Source organism: Bos grunniens, chromosome 26 (genome assembly GCF_055505025.1).
Source record: "Bos grunniens cultivar Pamir isolate PY7600 chromosome 26, Bosgru_T2T1.0, whole genome shotgun sequence".
Taxonomy (NCBI): Eukaryota; Metazoa; Chordata; class Mammalia; order Artiodactyla; family Bovidae; genus Bos; species Bos grunniens.
In genome coordinates, this window is record NC_141190.1 from 43,261,974 (window position 1) to 43,281,174 (window position 19,201).

Consider the following 19,201-nt stretch of genomic DNA (forward strand, 5'->3'; position numbering starts at 1 on the left):
AAATGCTGTCAACAGCTCAGGAGTACCCGGTTTCTTTCTTTCTTATTTTGCTTTTAATTATCATGGAGATGTTTATTTTTTTAATTACTTTTCTTTTTTCATAATTTTTATTTTTAATTGGAGGATAATTGCTTTACGATGCTGTGCTGGTTTCTGCCGTACATCAGCGCGAATCAGCCACAGGCATACACATGTCCCATTCCTCTTGGACCTCCCTCCCACCTCCCACAACATCCCATCCCTCCAGGCTGTCACGGAGCACCAGCCTGGGCTCCCTGTACTGTACAGCAGCTTCCCACCACCTGTCTATTTCCCACATGGCAATGTGTATGTTTCAATGCTACTCTCTCAGTTCGTCCCACCCTCTTCTTCTCCACTGTGTCTGTAAGTCTGTTCTCTATTGAGTCTCTATTCCTGCCCTGCAAATAGGTTTATCAGTACAGCTTTTCTAGATTCCACATATATTTATCATATAGTGTATGATATTTGCTTTCCTCTTTCTGACTTACTTCTGGAGTACCTGGTTTCTGTATCTATGTTTGAGGACAATTTCATCTGTAATGTCTTTTCCTCCTAACATTACTAAAGCACTAACAGCCATAAAGGTATCAACCAGCTGTTCTGAAACCTCCCTGTATATTAGAATCGCAAGCAGAGCTTTCATTAAAACTTTAGATCCCCAGTCCCTTTTCGTTCCAATTTTAGTATATGAGCTGCCGAAGCGAGCACCCAGTCCCTTTTCCTAAGGATTCTACTTCAATTGGCCTGAGGCAGGTTTCAAGTATAGGTATTTTTTCAGATTTCTTCCAGTGATTCTAATACTGAGAATCAGAGAATCAGAATAACAAGGGGGTGTTATATATTCCCTCAGTGACTCCATTTCTCCATCAGTAAGATAAGGACAACAATAATCTTGCACTCCCAGGGCGGTTATAGAGACTGACCAGGTTAACACACGTAAATTCCTAATGGAGGGAAATAGATGGAGGTGCTGTGTGAGAGCTTCCTGATCACTAGTGTTGTTCTAGATTCTTTTTCTTCTTCCGCTCTGCACATGACTAATGTCCTTGAACCAGTGTTACCTCTCAAGCCCACAGTGATTCTTCAGAACTACAGTATCTTTTTAATTAAAGTATACTTGACTTACAATATCAAGTTAGTTTTAGGAGTACAACAAAGTGATTCACTTATACATACATACATATATATATATATATATATATATATATATAATATATATGTTATTTTCCACTATAGATCATTACAAGATACTGACTGTAACTCCCTGTGCTATCCAGTAAATCCCGTTGCTTATCTGTTTTACATACAGTAATTTGGATCTGCTAATTCCACACTCCTAATGCATCCTTCCAACCCTCCCTTTCTCCCTTAGTAACCACAGTTTGTTCTCTATGTCTGTGAGTCTATTTTGCATATAAAATCATTTGTGTTATTTTTTAGATTCCATATATAAGTGGTGTCATACATAACATTTGCCTTTCTCTGCCTGACTTAACTTCAGTAAGGATAATTTTTTCTTAATTCATCCATGTTGCTGCAAATGGCAATGCTCATTCTCTTTTTATGGCTAATATTCCATTGTGTGTGTGTATATATATATGCCACATCTTTTAAAGCCAGTCATCTCTTGATGAACACATGGCTATGAACATTGGGACACATGAATCTTTTCAAATTAAAATTTTCATTTTCTCTGAATACATACCCAGGTATGGGATTGCTGGGTCATACGGTATAGCTCTATTTTTAGTTTTTGAAGGAAACTTCATACTGTTTTCTTGAGTGGCTGCACCAACTTCCCACCAACAGTGTGGGAGGAAGAGCTACAGTACTAAATCAGAAAGTTTGGGTTCGAATTCTGCTTCAACCCCCTGCTGGAAAGAGAGGCTTCCTCTGGGCGCCCCCAACCCCAACAAGGCATTCTTAACCTTGAAACCACAAGATTAAGTGTGGCCTCAACAAACCACAGAAACACAAACACCTAAATGCTCCTGGGCACAAGACAGATTTCCCTCTGACAAACACGAGTCTTACCTGACGCATCTCCTTGTGGTTGTGGTGCTTAAAATCCAGGTCGTCGGTGGTGGTCATTTCATTCCGCCGGTGGTAATAGTTATTCGGATCTAGGGACAGAAATATGGTTTTGAATTCATCCACATCACTCCTTTACTTATAGTGGCTCTGTTAGGGGCCTGATTCACGTGGGGACATAGCCCAACCTCCAGCTTCCAGCATTCGCACAGAGGTTAAAGAGCCAAATTTCAAGAAGCATTTTATGAGTCAGAACCAACCTAGTGGGGAAAGCACAGACCTGGAGCCAGAATGCCTGGGCTCCAATCTCTGCTCTTGTACTCATGAGCTGCGTGACCTTGGATAAGTCACTAGAGCAGTTGTTCTTTAGTGTTTTCACCCATAAACAGGGGAACAGTGGTGCCTCCCTCACTGATTCATTGTTAGTATTTGTTGTTCAGTCACTCAGTCACGTGTGACTCACTGTGACCCCACGGACTGCAGCACGCCAGGCTTCCCTGTCCTTCACCATCTCCCAGAGCTTGCTCAAATTCCTGTCCATTGAGTTGGTGATGCCATTGTTATTTTATTAACAATGTTAATAAGTTGCTATTAACAATTTATTATAATATATGTATTATATATATTAATATAAAATTGTTAGTATTAGTGTCTGGCAAACTCTCACACTAAATGAAAGAAGGGATAGTGAATGAATGAATGAATTCATGAATGAACATCACAACTGCATGGAAATTTTTGGAAGTATGGTGGACACTATCAGTTGCTCACCCAACATGCAGTCCACTTCCATCCTTCCTAACAGGAGCCCTGTGTTGTTGGGAATCCCCGCTTCTCCACTTCTAGGAAACTGACTTCATGCCCTCAGCTGCAGGGGTACAACACGACTGGTCTAAGCCAATCAGAGCACAGCACCCCTGGCCACTCTTACTAGTCTGGACTGAAGGGAAGACCTTTACTGGCACAGAGGAGAGAGTGAGAAGAGAACCTCAGTAGTTACCTGAGGGTAACTGAACCAACCCTAGATCCCCATCAACCTCCTCTGGGACTTTCAGTCACGTGAGACAAAGAATTTCCTGAACTGCTAAGCCAGCGGGGGCTGTGCTTCTGTTGCTGAAGCCAAAGCACCCGAACAGGCATGATCAGGATGCATTAACAGTGGTGACCTCTGGGGACTGGGGAGGAGACGTCTATTCTTGACTTGATTCTCTTCTATATAAACTGACTTCTTTCTTTCATTCTTATAAGCTGATACTGCTTATATAATTCCAAAAAACAAAGAACACTCAGAAGAAAGGAGGGAAGAGGGAACAGGAAGAGCTAGAAGAAGGATAAGGGGGAAAGGACCATCCCGCGGGCTCTAAGGACTCCTTCCTGACCTGACAAAAAGTTGCGAGATCTACAGAGCCTCAGCCAGGCTCACAACCTCCACCTCCATCTCCATGCAGCCAGGAATCCTCAACAGCTTAGGTCTCCTTGCAATGTAGACAGACAGGTCAACCTACAAACTCAGGAACCACGTGAGCAAAGCTAGAACCATAGCAGGCGTCTGATCCAAGTGGCTCCAAGGACAGTTTGCAGGTGGTGGCCGCGGCAGGTGATGGAAGGAGGATCACTTGCTCCCAGTGGGGCCAGGAGCAGAGAGTCCCAATTCGTGCCACCAAACAAGGCCAAGACCAGCAACACCAGCTGCTTACAAGATCCAGCCTACGCCTACTGAATCAGAATGCACGATTTTAAAAAATCCAGAAGTTTGAGAAGCACCGTGTTAAAGTACTGAGGACACTGCCAGCAATATCACACACTGAGACCACCTGCGCCGGCTACCTGTCTGCATCCCACGGCCGCGGGGTGTGACTGCCACATGGAACCAGGGGTTCCCTTAAAGGCTGGCAGCAGGTTGAAAACCACACACAGACCCGAAGGCCAAAAAGACGGCTTTTAATGATCACAAAAGGGTTTCCAGTAACACTATTAGAAGCAAATAATGTATGCAGGGGGTGAGGATGGGGGAGGTGGGCAGCAAGCTGGTATTCTGTTCAGAAAAGAAGCAAAAGCATCTCAGGTTTAGCAAAGGCCCCCAGTTCTGTTCCAAGCTTTCTCCTTTGGGGAGGGCCGGCTGCCTGCATTCTCTGGCAAGCCACCTGCCCTTCGATTTCCAAACTTGTCGGTTTCAAAGTCAAGGTAAAGCGCATTTTTCACACGACTTGACCCTGAATGTACCCACAAGCTGATTCCTAAGAGCTATTCACCACCCTCCAAGTCCCCAGAACCTCTTTCTAAAGCTCTTTTTGAAATGCCCCTTTTGTCTTCAAACACAAGTTATGCCTTCAAGGTTCTTAAAAAGGACTGAAGAAAAGCCCAGAACTGTACATATGAAATATCTTCATGTTTGGTAACTTCCTTCCCTGAGACTAACCAATTTGTCTGAGGATATGGGTCCAAGTTGCAGAATTGTCTTGGAACCCCAGGTGAGCATTTTTCACAACTTTCCACCTTCCACCTTTTGTACAAATACTTCTTTACTTGTCTGCTTATTCTGATTGGATTAAGTTTTATGGAGACCCTCTTAGGAGCTCAACACTGTAGGTAAGTGAGAACCAAACTCAGCTGCCCCACCCTGGGGCCCAGAGTCTGCAGGCACACCCTGTTATTCAGCCAAACCCACTGTCCTCTTTTTCCTTCTGTGGATAAAAGAATCCCTATCTCCTGTGCAGAATCTATCCCAGATGCTTCTGATGGAACAGCCTCGCCCAACACTCACGGGGATGGGCATGTGACCTAGGTCCAGCTCGTGAAAATACACATGTTCTGGCCACAGCCACTGGCTCAGAGATGATCCCAGGATACAAGCTGGGCTCATAAGATGATTTTCTCTCCAGAGCCATAGGAGGAGGGCCTCCTGCCGGAGTCATCTCACATGGTGGATGAGCTTGGGGTGTTAGTGGCCAAGCTCCCCACCTGCAAGCTGGTGAGGAGGAGAGCCCTGACTGCACCATGAAGACCCCGAGATTGTCGACCCTTTCTTGCTTGAAGCCAGAGTCACATCTACCTCTGGAACTTTTATTCCTGTGAACTAAAATTTTCCTTTTCTCCCCCTCCTCACTTCAGCGAATTTGAGTAGGACTTCCGACGTTTGAAACAGAAGTCCTGATTCAGTCTGCAAGATCTTATTCTCACAGATGGTGCCTTGGAGAATCAGCCTCCTGCTTCCTTTCATGTGGCTGGCTTCATGCATCAGATGTACTGAAAACCAGCTTATTCCTTCTGGAACACCTTAGTTATGGGAATAAACTCACTCCAGATGGGGATCCTGGTGTCTACAACCTCCTCCCCTCTTCACTTCTCTTACTCGACAACTCAAAATCCTGCTCCATCCCAACAAGTCTACTCATTCAGCCCGTTTTGGGTTGAGTGATGTCCCCACCCCAAAGAGATATGTTGGAGTCCTGACTCCCAGGACCTTAGAACATGACCTTATTTGAAGAGAGGGGTTTCACAGAGCTCATTGGGTATAAATGAGGTGCTTAGGGTGGGCCCCATTCCATTAGGACTGCGTCTATCCAAAGCGGAAAGGTGAGCGCAGAGAGAAGCACTTGGGGAGACCATGTAATGATGTAGGCGGCAACGGGGGCGAGGTGCCCACAAGCTGAGGAGCATCAGAATCAGACAGCAAACCACAGCAGCCCATGGGAGAGGCAAGAACAGACGCCGCCGCTCGGCCTCTCAAAGAAACCGCCCCGCTATGCCTTGATCTTGGACTTCTCGCCTCCAGAACTGAGATGATAACTCTGTTATCCAAAGCCACCCACTTCCTGGTACTGAGTTATGGCAGCTCTGGAAATGACTGCACACCCTGAACATCCCTGGCTCCTCACTGACGTGGACACACGCTCTTCTCCCAAATCCAGCACCAGCTCACTCCACAGGACGGTCAGAGTCGCAGAAGAAACCCCATTGGTGGCCATCCAAGGGAACACCCCAGCTCTCGGACCATTCCGCTCAGCTGTCTGCTGCTCTGGGGGCTGGGATCTTGCTTGACGGGAGGGAGTTCTCAACTGGGAGAGGAAAGGGTACCTTTGCCGGACCAGGGGCTCTCTGCTGTCTGCAGTCCCTGAGCTCATGATGCACTTTATCCAGAACAGGTGACTCCACAGACACTGCAGATTAGAGGTTACCCAGAGATGGAGGAAGGGGATTCGAGAGTGATTACTCAGTGAGTCCAGGGTGTTTTGGGGTCCATGACAAAGTTCTGAAAACCAGAGAGAGCCAGCGATCACATCATCTTGTGAATACACTAAGCAGCACTGAACTGTAAGCTTTAAAATGCTTTACTCCATGTTACATCAGTTTCACCTCATTTAAAAAGGAAAACAACGGCTGACCTCAAAGTGCTCTCTGAGGACGAACAGGACACGAGGAATGCAGCCACTGCAGCCCTTTTCCTTCCCTGCCACGAGGCCAGCCCCTCACCCAAGGAAATGCCCACTACCTATGGCTTCCCTGTCTGCAAGGCAGGAGACCTGGGTTCAGTGCCTGGGTAGGGAAGACCCCCTGGAGGAAGGCATGGCAACCCACTCCAATATCCTCGCCTGGAGAATCCCATGAACAGAGGAGCTGGCGGGCTACAATCCATGGGGTCACACAGAGTTGGATGCGACTGAGTGACTAACACTTTCACTGTCACTCATGGCCTTATGATCACCCTAAGCCCTGACGCCTCAACAGAGAGCCTGAGCAGAGATGACCTGGCAGCAGCACAAATAGCACCAAACCCCTTCTGCAAGGTGCTCGGCTCCCTAATGAGGAGAAGCTGCGCTTGTCCAACCCCATGTGACTGTTCTTGTGACAAGGTCGCTCCAAGAGGAACAAGGGGAGACGTGGACCCCTGGCAGAGCTTGTTTTGATCCCAAGTCATTACTGTGAGTGAAAACATCAAACCCACAGCTCCACGTGGCTCCAAGAAGGGGGCAGCCTGATGTTCGTGTATCTTCCGCCCCATCTCCTGTAACCTGACCTTGCAGCACCTGCACTGAGCCGTCATCCGTACTTATCTTCTGCCCCATCTCGTATAACCCACCTCACGGCATCTCCACCAGGCTGCTCGCCCAAGTCCAGGAAACCTTCTGATTAACCATGCTCAAGAGTATAGTTAAGTAGCATTACATAAATTCACACTGTTGTAGAAACAGATCTCTAGAATACTTTCATCTTACAAAACTGAAACTACAACCATTAAACAACCCTCCTCCTTTTCTGTTAGTTTGGAGCTTTTTTGTTGTCACTGTGGTTCAGTCACTCAGCCGTGTCCGACTCTTTGCATGTCAGCATGCAGCGTGTCAGGCTTCCCTGTCCTTCACCATCTCCCGGAGTTTGCTCAAACTCACGTCCATTGAATCAGTGATGCCATCTGACCATCTCGCCCTCTGTCGTCCCCTTCTCTTCCTGCCTTTAATCCTTCCCAGCATCAGGGTCTTTGCTAATGAGTTGGCCATGTATAGGGTAATTCATGTTCTAGTTCAAAATTTCTAGAAACATTATTCATGAAGACTTAAAAAGCATTTTCCCCTTCCTCTGCCCCAACCTGAGGGTTCGCAGGGAGACTGAGTACAGAACAAAGAGAAGCAGAAGCAAAGGTAAATGAATTTTTCATAAACAAGAGTTTCGGGAAGAACAGACGCTGGGCGGTTGCATTACCAGCACAAAGTCAAGCTGGGCTGAGTGACTGACTTGGTCGGGTCACCTCTGCCTCTGGCCTCATTAACTTGTACAAAGGAACCATGTTGACAGAAAGGCAACTGAACAAGACTTACCTACCCACGTGGCCGTGGGGACCTCTGAGCCACCCCAGGACCTCAGATGTGACCACCACCAGTGGCATGTACAAAGGCCAGCTCCCCTCCGGGCAGACTGCTAAGCAACTTCTAGAAGAAAAACGGCCCTAAATATTTGGGGTTGGAAAATAGAACCATTCCAAGGCCATACTTGAAACCCATCCAGATTTCACACTGTAACTCTGTCTTTGTGTTTAAATTGCCCCCAGGACCTGTCTTCAAACACACACACCAAGAATAACTTCACAGGAAAATATTTATTTCATGAGACTCTCACAGGCTGCCCTTTGCCCTCAACTGACAACAGATGAATTCCTGCCCTCAGAGAGAAACCGTGACCCTGCCCTTTAAAGCAAGCAGAGAGAGGCCATGCTGAGCAACTGGGCACAAAGCCGGCCTCACGGTCCCCTGCCTGGGTCTGTGTCTGCAGACGCAGTGAGCTCAGCAAAGCCCAGCAGGACCCCGGCAGCAGCGGGCAGGCCCTGTGATCGCCACCCCAGGATGAATGAGCCACAGAAGGGGGCCCGGGTCCCACACTGGGAGGCCTTCACATTTTCTCTGGACCCACCTTGAACACACACACTGCTTTCCCACCAGCAATCCCACCTCTTGCTGTTGTTCAATTGCTCAGTTGTGTCCGACTCTGCGACCCCATGGACTGCAGCACGCCAGGCTTCCCTGTCCTTCACCATCTCCTGGAGTTTGCTCAAACTCATGTCCATTGAATTGGTGATGCCATCCAACCATCTCAACCTCTAGTGTCCCCTTCTCCTCCTGCCTTCAATCTTTACCAGCATCAGGGTCTTTTGTACCATCATCTAATTTAAGCAATAATCCCATAATTCACCCAATAATTTTGGACATGCACAATGACACAGAAACGAAGATGTCCACTGTGAAATTCTTAAGAATCAAACTGATTTTCCGACTGTATTTCCAATTTTCCAATCAAACAACTGAATTTCCAACTATAAGAGGCAGTTTGAAAACCTGAGATATGGTGGATAAAAACACCCACAAGATAGATGGTCTCCAATAGTGTTAGTGACGTGAAAAAAGCTTGTAATCTAGTAAGTACAAGTAAGGAGCCAAGAATCTGTCTGGTGGGAAGGTAAGTAGATAGCAGGTGAGCAGACTTGTCTTTCTCACCAATAGAGTTTGTTTTGAATAAATTCATACTTGGCGAAGCAAGATCATGAGGGTTGAGGAAAAGCAATGAATGATATGAAATACACTCTGAAAACTCAGTAAGTGTAAGTTCACGGTGGGGAGTGGGATGGCTATAGAAGTAGCATGATGGATATAGAAGCACCTGAGAGCATCAGAGCTGGCGGTGCCCCTCCTCCTGGCAGGGGATCCAGAGATAGTAAGGCCTGAGTTTCAGATAAGACAAGAATGCTGAGACTTCCCTGGAGGAGGAAGCACAGGAGAGTAACCCAAAGCTGTGCTTCTTGCTTGCCGTGGCCTGACTGTGGGTGGACAGGAGGCGGAAATTCCTAGAGGCTCTGGTGAAGGGCCTTAGGAGTGTTCTGGAGGCCAGCTTCCTGCCCTGGAGATGTCTGGTGAGGATGAAGAAGCCGCCACAAAAGGCTCCAGTAGCAGTGTCAGCAGCTCAGTTGTGTCTGACTCTTAAGGACTCTAGCCCGCCAGGCTCCTCTGTCCGTGGGATTTTCCAGGCAAGGATACTGGAGTGAGTTGCCATGCCCTTCTTCAGGGGATCTTCCTGACCCAGGGATTGAACCTGGGTTTCCTGCATCGCAGGCAGATTCTTAACATCTGAGACACCAGGGAAGCCCACAAAAGGCTCCATACAGACACAAATCCCTAGGTTCTGAAAAGCCGACAGAGCTGCAAGCCAGACCGGATTAGCTTGTCCAGAGCAGACACCAGCAAAGCTCCACATGCAAAAAGCGCATGTTAATTCAAGCCCTTTATTTCCTTCCATCCTGGGGTTACACCCAACTCCATCATGTGAAAACAGGGAAAGGGGAACACAAGCCAAAGGAACAAGCACCCAAAGATTCAGGCAACCAAGTGGAGCTACTTAAACAGAAAGAGGCTTCACTATGTAAGCAGAGCGAGACTATGTACACGGTCAAGTTTGAAACTAAGTTCCGCCACGTCCTGTAACCAGTGTGGCAAGAGCACTCAAGGGCAACTAAACACGTTACCAAAAACATTTTATGTAATTTTTTGCCTGCTTCTGAGCAGCAGCGCTGGGTGAATTTTCAGTCTTGAAATAAGCATCATCTTAAAGTCCCAGTGGGCAAAACCACAGCTGGCATGTTACCTTAATACCCCAAATGCTCAGAGTGTTTCTGAGTGTTGTTCTAGGAGATTTTCGTTTTCTTTTTGTTTACCTGTGTTTTCTAAATATTCTGCAATAGATGTGGTAATTTTCTTAGATGAGAAAAAGACTGTGTGGCTTATTTTTATTCACCTTGCTGGCTAAGCACCTGTCTTCCACCGGCGTTCCCTCCCTGCAGGAAGCACAGAAGGGCAGACCCACCTGGCAACGGGCAGCCAAGGATCTCCATCCTCATGCAGATGCTCCCATTATCGAACCAGGACTGGGGGTTTATGCGGATGTAGCGTGCCACCATGGGGACGGGCAGCTCGTTCAGTACAGGGATCTCCTTTTCACTGTTTCCTTCAAATATCTATTTATGCACAAGGGGGAAAAGGAGACTCTTTTAGAGCTTGATCATCAAGTCATGAAAGAGTCAGTAATTCACTCAGTCCGCAAGATTTCATTAAGGCACATCTAAATGTGAGGTCAGCATTTGGTGGGGGGGATGGGGAGGAGAAATGGATCAGGCCTGGACCCTGCCCTCAGGAAGCACCCATCTAACGGGGGCGGAGCTGGGAGGAGGAGGACGGTTAAACTTAGACATCGTAGGTGAAATCTATTGGTGTCATGGCAGAGAGACAGCCACAGAGCTTTGGGATTTCTGAAGAAGGAAAGGACCAGGTGAAGCTTTGGGGATGAGATGCCATTTGAACTGGCCTTGAAGGAAAACTCGAGATGCAGGAACGGGAGGGATGCTAGAGAAAAGGAAGTGATGGCTGGAGGAGCTCAGACATTGGATTCAGCGGAAGAGCAGCCACCTCACTTTTACTGGAACACAGAGGAGTGGGTACAAGTCGGGGGTGGGGCTGAGAATGGGAACGAAGGCCAAAACAGAGGCTGCAGGCAGGCTGTGGGAGGCACTGCACCGTGATAGGAACTCGCACTTGAGAACCCGAGGAAGAGGGCAACAGGGTCAGAACTGGCTAGCTTGGAGGGAGGCATGGAGCTGAAAGGCCAGGTAAGTAAAGTAAGTTCAGGAACTATTTTAACTGAAGAGCCGTGTGGGCACCAACATAGCCCACATCCCACTGGTCTTCCAGGGCTGACCTGTGACCTGCGGAAGATACCACATCGCAGCAACTCTGACTTTTACACGAGCCCTGAATGTGGACCCTGTGGTTCTGAGCATCAGGGCATGGAAAGGGGGGTCAGCATCCATCACTCTGGATGGTTGGTTTGAGTTGGCACAGAATCAGCCAACATCCAGGTGCAAATGCTGGCTGGGTGTCCACCGCCTCTCTCTGGAGAACCCTGACAGCCAGATCCCCAGGGCATGGTTAGAGGGGACTCACCATGTCTCCAGATCCATTCTTAACAGTGACCCATGTATGGCTGTCATTGCTCACCATGACCTTATAGGAGGTCACCCAGTCACTCCTAAGGAAAAATAAAACATCATTGGGACTACGCGCTTAAGAAAGTTTCCTTCTTCCACACAGAGGTTCAGCAATAGGCAAAGGGGGTCCCAGAGGTGGACAGCGTGGGGTCACAGCCTGGCCCAACTCTCACCCTCCCTGTGGCCTTGGCTAGTTAAGTGACACATCTGTGCTACAGTTTATTCACCCATGAAATGGGAATCATAAAAGCACCAAGCTTAAAATATTAATGTAAGCAGTAAATGCTTTCATACCCTTTAAATACTTAGGACAACGCCTGGCCCCCAATAAACATTAAAAGTCTGTCATGCACATAAAGATTCACAGATACTTGCTTGTTTGTTTATATGGAACACTGACATCACACGTAGTAGCAGAGTTCCACATGGAAAAGTAATCTCAGTAAAAGTGGAAAAGTCAGTCTACAAACTTCGTTTGGAAAACTGATTTGGGAATGTAACAAATGAGATCCCACCAGCCACAAACACAGCAGCCCGAGTCTCTGAGAGATAGTAGGTTTCTCCTTGGCTGTCAGAGCCGGGCAGACAAGTCCCTGACCCCACCTCCAGCAATAATCCAGAGATATCCAGGCCCCAGGCCAGATCCCTGTCACCACATCCTACTGCACAGAAATTACTGAGGGAAAAAGAGCCAAAATATGACTTCCCAGTGTGGAGGTCAATGTGGTAGGCTAGGCAAAAAAAAAAAAAAAAAAGACTTTTTCCCCCTTTGCCTCAGTTTTTTATAGCATCATGTATTAAAGCAATGGAGGAAAGTCTTCCCGAGCATCTTCCTTTTTAAATTTTTAAAATATTGGAACTAAAAGCACCAAAGGATTAATCTCTTAGAACATTCCACCAGCTGAAGCATTTGGAATCCTTGTTTTCTGACTGTGAAATCTCCTTGGACTCAGGATCCAGATAGATCGCAAGAAGGTTCCCCTTGTCAGGCTCCTCTGTCCATGGGATTCTCCAGGCAAGAATACTGGAGTGGGTTGCCATTCTTTTCTCCAGGGGATCTTCCTGACTCAGGGATCTAACCCTGTTCCTGCATTGCAGGCAGATCTTTACCATCTGAGCTACCAGGGAAACCCAAAAGTTATTATTCTTAGGTGCTTTTATACGAGCTTGGGAACCAATCTTCAGCTGAACCTTCTCCCTTCTTCTTTCACCTGCCCACCAGCTTTGTGTGAGTACCTGCTGGAAGCCAGGATTTATCAAGCAACACACTCCTCCTAGGGAGGTTAAGGACTTGGGCCCATGTCTGTGTGGGCCCAATAAGGGCCCAATAAGCAACCCTTCTGAAAGGCACTTCAGCAAGTGCTCAGATCCTTTGCACTGGGAAATTATCTTCACCCCAAATAGCAACCTGTTTCCCACATTCAAATCATTTTCCAATGGCTTGCATCCTTAGTTCCTTGGCCATCTGTTTTTCTGCTGATCACGCCCCATGGCGATCCCGCCAGGCAGGCGGCAGAAGTAAGGGGTGTATCCTGCACAGTGGAGATGACGAATTCAGGAAGCCTCTCAAAAGAAGCTGGGCTTCCCAGGTGGCACAGCAGTCAAGAATCCGCCTGCCAATGCAGGAAACACAAGAAATACGTGCTCAATCCCTGGGTCAGGAAGGTCTCCTGGAGAAGGAAATGGCAACCCACTCTGGTGTTCTTGCCTGGGAAATCCTATGGACAGAGGAGGCTGGTGGGCTACAGTCCATGGGGTTGCAAAGAGTCAGACACAATGGAGCATGCTCAAAAGAAGCACATGAACAAAAAGAGAGGTATGGAAAGAAAAATTCAAACAAGTTCTCCAAAGAAAAGGAGGGAGAGAAAAAAAAACAAAGGTTGAAAACCAAAAAACGATTTCTCAAACTTAATGAAAAGAAAAAATAAACACGAACCAATTCAACACTTGCGTTCGGAGGGTGATTAATTCAACACTTGCGTTCGGAGGGTGATTAATTGCGTATGTGGTTCAGCCCTCTCTTCTGACCCGCAGACCTGCACCCGTGTCCTCCTGCCTATCCGACCCTCCACTTAACGTCTCAGCCACGGCCAAACTGAACCTGCGCTCAAACCAACTGATTCACTTCGTCCACTCTGTGCCCCGACTGGGGAGCCCTTGCCCCAGGAAAACACTGCCAGCCACCCAGGGCAACAAAATCCCAGAGTCCTCTTGGTTCCCCACCCTCCCTTTCTCCCTGATAGTGTATTCATCACCAGGTTTTGTCAATTTTACCTCCCAGAGCTTTCTAGAACCTCCCACTTCCCGCAGCTCCACTGCACCATCCAGCCCTTCTCTCCAGCCAGGACTACTGCTGCTGCCTCCAAACAGTCTTGTAAATTTTAAACTGCCCTCCAGTCTATCCTGCAGTCAGAGGCTTACTTTTTCTAATGAAATATTACCACGTCACCCCCTGCTTAAAGTATCACTCTTATCTTAGCATTAAGACCAAATTGCTCACTGTATTCTACAAAACCCTTGCTTACCTCTTGTTTTCCACGCCTTTCTCTCAATCCCTGATACCGATTACACTCTCTCTTGCCTCAGGGCCTTGGCACACACTGTTGCATTTGTCTGGACTCCTCCTGTCCTGTCCCCTGTCTGCCTCTAAACTATTAGGATTCAGTTCAAAATATGAATTTCAGTTGTGATTTCTTCTTTGACCATGAACTATCTAAGAGTACAATTTTAAATTTCCAGGTACTAGAGGTTTTCCGGTTATCTATTTACTGCTGGTTTCTAGTTTAATTTCATTGTGAACAGAGAACATACTTTGAATCATGTTGATCCTTTGTTGAGACCTCCTTTATGGCTCAGCATGTAGTCAGCTTTGGCTAATGTTCTATGTGCACTAAAACTCACTGCAGTTCTGTGATTGCTGTGTGCAATGTTCCACACATATAATTTTGAACAAATGTTGGGCTTTCCTGGTGGTTCCCTGGTAAAGAATCCGCCTCTGATGCAGGAGAGGCATGAGACATGGGTTTGATCCCTGGGCCGGGAAGATCTCCCATAGGAGGGCACGGTAACCACTCCAACACTCTTGCCTAGAGAATATTATGGACAGAGGAGCCTGCTGGGCTACGGTCTCTAGGGTCGCCAAGAGTAGACACGACTAAAGCAACTGAGCGCGAGCACGATTAACTATGTTGTTCAGGTCTTCTGCATCCGTGATTTTTTGTCTGCTTTTTCTAACAGTTATGGAAAGAAGTGTGTAAAAAAGATGCCAAACTGGCTGTGAGTTTATCTGTTTCTGCTAGTTCTCCCACTTTTGCTACATACACTATGAGGCTATGCTGTTGAGCACATACAGATTTGAGGTTGTGATATATTTTTTGTAGATTGACTTTTATGATTATGAAATATGCTTTTTAAATCTCTATCAATGCCTCTTGCCTTACAGTCATTTTGTGTAATAGTAGGAGAGCTAACCATGCTTTGTTTTGGTTAAGATTGATTATATTTCTTAATTCTTTACTTTTAACCTCTGACATAGTTTAAATTTAAACTATTTAAACTGTGTCTCTCATGAATTTTTTTCTTAGGTACAGTATGATAATATTATTCTTCTATTGGATAATATAGTTCATTTAAATGTAATTAGTATTATATTTAGATTTATATTTACCACCTTACTATTTCTTTTATAAGAAGAAATTTGTATTTTGTAATGAAATAGATTTCATTTTCCTTTTTGAATTTTCATTTTATGATCAAATATTCTTACTATTCCATTTTTTTCTTTATTAATTTACTAGTTAAATATTCACACTATTCTTTTCGTAACTAACCTAGAGATTACACATGTATCCTTGAATTATAGTCTTATTCAAATTTTAATTTCTAACACTTTCATGATAATACCAGAACCATACAATAATTTAAGTCCATTAATCCCTCTGCTTTTTGCATGATTTCAGAATTTATTTTTAATTCTATAAATTCTTTAAATTTTCTAAGATATTTACTACTCCTGCTTTGTATCATTAGTAATTGTAAACCTACTTATTTAACCTTTCTGCTAGCCTTCATTCATTTTTGCATTTTCATATTTCCATCTGGGAAAATATTCTTTCTGCTTGAAGAACATCCTTTGATATCCCTTTTAAAGCTGATACGTTGGCAATAAGTTTTTAGGTTTTTATTGTCTGAATCAGCTTCGTCTCACCTTCATTTTTGAATGATATTTTTTTCTGGGAATTCTAGGTTGACGTTTTCTTTCAGTACTTTAAAATATTTGATTTCATTTTTTTTATTTCATTAGCTTCTGAGGCATTGCTTCATTTGCACACACACATTTTGAAACTACTGCTGTGACATTTAGTAAAAGTACAATGAGAGTGGGAGTGGAGAAATGAGCATGAACCATTTTAGCTTAAATCCGGCTTTGTTGTTTACTAACTACATACACTTGGCAAGCTGCCTAATCTTTCCAAAAATAATAAGGCTACCTACCAGGAAGTTATATATTTATATATTCATTTATACGCTGAGAGAGGCTATACTACATTGATTAAGGCCTCAGGCTTTGAGGTCAAGAAGCCCAAACCAAACTCCTAGTCCTTCCACTTAGCAACTGTGACCTGCATGAGAGTCATGTGATCTCTGAGGCCCAGCTGCAAGGCGACTGGAAGGTCACTCTACGCCTTTGCACAGTGAGTAAGGGATGAATGAGGTAATGCATGTCGAGTCCAAGGCAACTGGAAGGTCACTCTACGCCTTTGCACAGTGAGTGAGGGATGAATGAGGTAATGCATGTAGAGTCCAAGCACAGCGCCTGGAACATAATAACTGCTCCATAAATCCGAGCTCTTCATATGAACAATGTATCATAATTAATATACTGCCCAATGCTATGCCAGCATCTAGGACTATCAATTGAACTGTAAACGTAACTCAGATGCTCCCTTCAGACACTTTCAGAGAACCACTGATATCCAAGCCTAACCCTTCAGGCCCTAGTAATGATAATAATCGGGGCTGTCAAAGCTATAAAAAAAAAATTAAGAATTAATTACTTTTAAATTAAATTTAAGAAAGTTGATAGTCCAGGGTAATAGAAGAGAAAGATTTGCCAATCAGTAATGCTGGGGTGTGGAAAAGGAAACAGCAACCCACTCCAGTGTTCTTGCCTGGAGAATCCCAGGGATGGCGGAGCCTGGCAGGCTGCTGTCTATTGGGTTGCGCAGAGTCGGACACGACTGAAGCGACTTAGCAGCAGCAGCAATGCTGGGGTGGGATTGATTTGTGTCTAAAAGTTCTATCTGCCCGAAAAGATTAAGACAACGTGGAATGTGTTAAATCCTGTTTCTAACCCTGCAGCTACTACACTGCCAATACAATTCCAGCCTCTGAACTACAAGGACAAAGCCTGCACGATTTATTTACTCAAGATGTTTACAGGTTAATGAGGCAGAAGGGGAAATAAACTAGAAATTTCAAGAGACTATGATTAAGTGCTGTGATGAGGTGAGTGCAGGAAGTTGTGGCAGGGCAGAGAAAGGGTGTGCAGCCCAGAGGAATGAAGGAGGCAGGGCGTAGGTTAATGAAAGCAACATACTCCTTATCGAAGGTAAAAGTCACATATTTCATCCTTTGTGACAGACACATCCATGCGATTAGAGATACAGCTTTAAAAATCAGAGCTATAATGCCCAGTGCTTCCTGGTCTCCTAATCCATGGGGAAGGCTTGAAATTCACAGCACTTTGTGGCTTTTTTCCAGTTCCCTCAGAGAGGTTTTCCACATCACAGAACCACCTTGACATTTAATTCTCTGTGACTGGAGATTTCAACTACAAGCAAAGCAGCCCAAGTAAAGAAGGGTTTAATGTCAAAGACTTCCCGCTACAGAAAGACTGAGAAGCCACGCTGACTCTCCTTTGGGCTCCAGCCACCTCCCTCACTTAGAATAGAAATTAAAAAAAACAACGCCCCTCCCCCCAAATCCTATCCTTATATGAGATTCCCACCAAACCAGCCTTCCTTCAGATCAGGAAACAGGAGGTGGGCTACAAAGGAAAAAAACTGGAACACATTCAGATAATTAACTTGATGTTAATTTGGTTGAAATAAAAGCCAAGAACGTCCATCATCTAAATACTTACACAGCTTTCTACTTCAGTACAACTAGCTGCTGGTTACGTTAAAACAACTGAATGTTTTAAAACATCAGAGTGCTAGAAAGCAAGTCAAGGAAATCTCTAAGGGGGAAAAACAAAAACAAAAAAAGATCTGTGAACTGAAAAAAAAACATGAACAGTAAGCAAAGAAAAAGAGCAGAGTTGCCCCAGAGAAAAATGGATATAGCAGTGCTGGAATCAAAACAGTAAGCCTGGGGACAACAAAAGACAGGAATGCTGATTCAGGGACTTTTTCCTGGGCTCTCAAAGGGGGCTGAAATGGCTTCAAAACATTAGCATCCACCTGGCTCCCCAAAGAAGCACCCATGAATCCTCTCTAAAGAAAAGAATCTTCAATTTAGGTTCTCAACAATTTCACTAAGTTCCATTACATAGACACTCACAATTAAAAAAAATATATATATATCATTATATATATCATTATATATATCATTAAACACACAAGAAAACATCCTCCATGGGAAGGAAGTAACAGAAGCAAGAAGCAAAATATTCAGATCCCAATGAATTTACCTATCTACAAAGAAAACTCAAAAGAAGCTAGAAAAGTTATTAGATCTGATAAGAGAGTTCAGCAAGATGACTGGACATAAGGCAACTATACAAAAATTGACCACAGCTCTATACATCAGCAGCCAAAAATAAAGTACCTAGAAATAAAATAAACAAAAGATGTACAGGGCATGTGTGGAGAAAACTTTATTGAAAGACATTTTAAAAGACATAAATAAGTGGAGATTTATATACTATGCCCATGAAGAGAAAAGTATGTCAATTCTAAGCAAAACATCCCAATAGCATAGTAGAGAAACTTTGACAAATTGATACTAAAATTTACATGGAAGAAAATAATCAAGACTCTTTATAGGAAAAAGAAACAGGGTGAGTGGGAATTGCCCTATTAAGATATTAGGATTTATTTTAAAGTTTTAGTAATTAAGACACATTATAAATGGAACAAAACTGAGAGTCCAGAAACAGACCCATTCCTTGACAGAGATGTCATATATCAATGGGAAATGCGAAAGTGAAAATCACTCATTCATGTCTGACTCTTTGCAACCCCATGGACTATTGAGTCCATGCAATTTTCCAGGCCAGAACACTGGAGTGGGTAGCCTTTCCCTTCTCCAGGAGATCTTCCCAATGCAGGGATCAAACCCAGGTCTCCTGCATTGCAGGCAGATTCTTTTCCAGCTGAGCCCTAAGGGAAGCCTAAGAACACCGGAGTGGGTAGCCTATCCCTTCTTCAGGGGATCTTCCCGACCCAGGAATCGAACCAGGGTCTCCTGCACTGCAGGTGGGTTCTTTACCAACTGAGTTATCAGAGAAGCAATGGGAAATAAACTATTACAAAACCTGTCTGAAGGCAACTGGGCTATTAATATAAAAAGAAGTTGAAATTGGACTGATATTTCACATCTTTTACAAAAATCATAACCAGAAGT

General features: G+C 44.9%; 1 protein-coding gene across 6 annotated transcripts in view; it reads right to left on the minus strand.

Annotated features, from left to right (window-relative positions):
- Positions 1-19,201, minus strand: part of CPXM2 (carboxypeptidase X, M14 family member 2) — a 136,117-nt gene that overhangs the window by 31,581 nt on the left and 85,335 nt on the right. For 5 of the 6 annotated variants that reach the window (XM_086377082.1, XM_086377084.1, XM_086377080.1 and 2 more), the window contains 3 exons: positions 11,529-11,613; positions 10,396-10,546; positions 2,056-2,144 (listed from right to left, as the gene is read on the minus strand). In XM_086377082.1, the coding sequence (XP_086233208.1) occupies positions 2,056-2,144; positions 10,396-10,546; positions 11,529-11,613 (325 nt within the window). The remainder of the gene's footprint in view (positions 1-2,055; positions 2,145-10,395; positions 10,547-11,528; positions 11,614-19,201) is intronic. The other variant, XM_086377085.1, reaches the window with a different exon arrangement.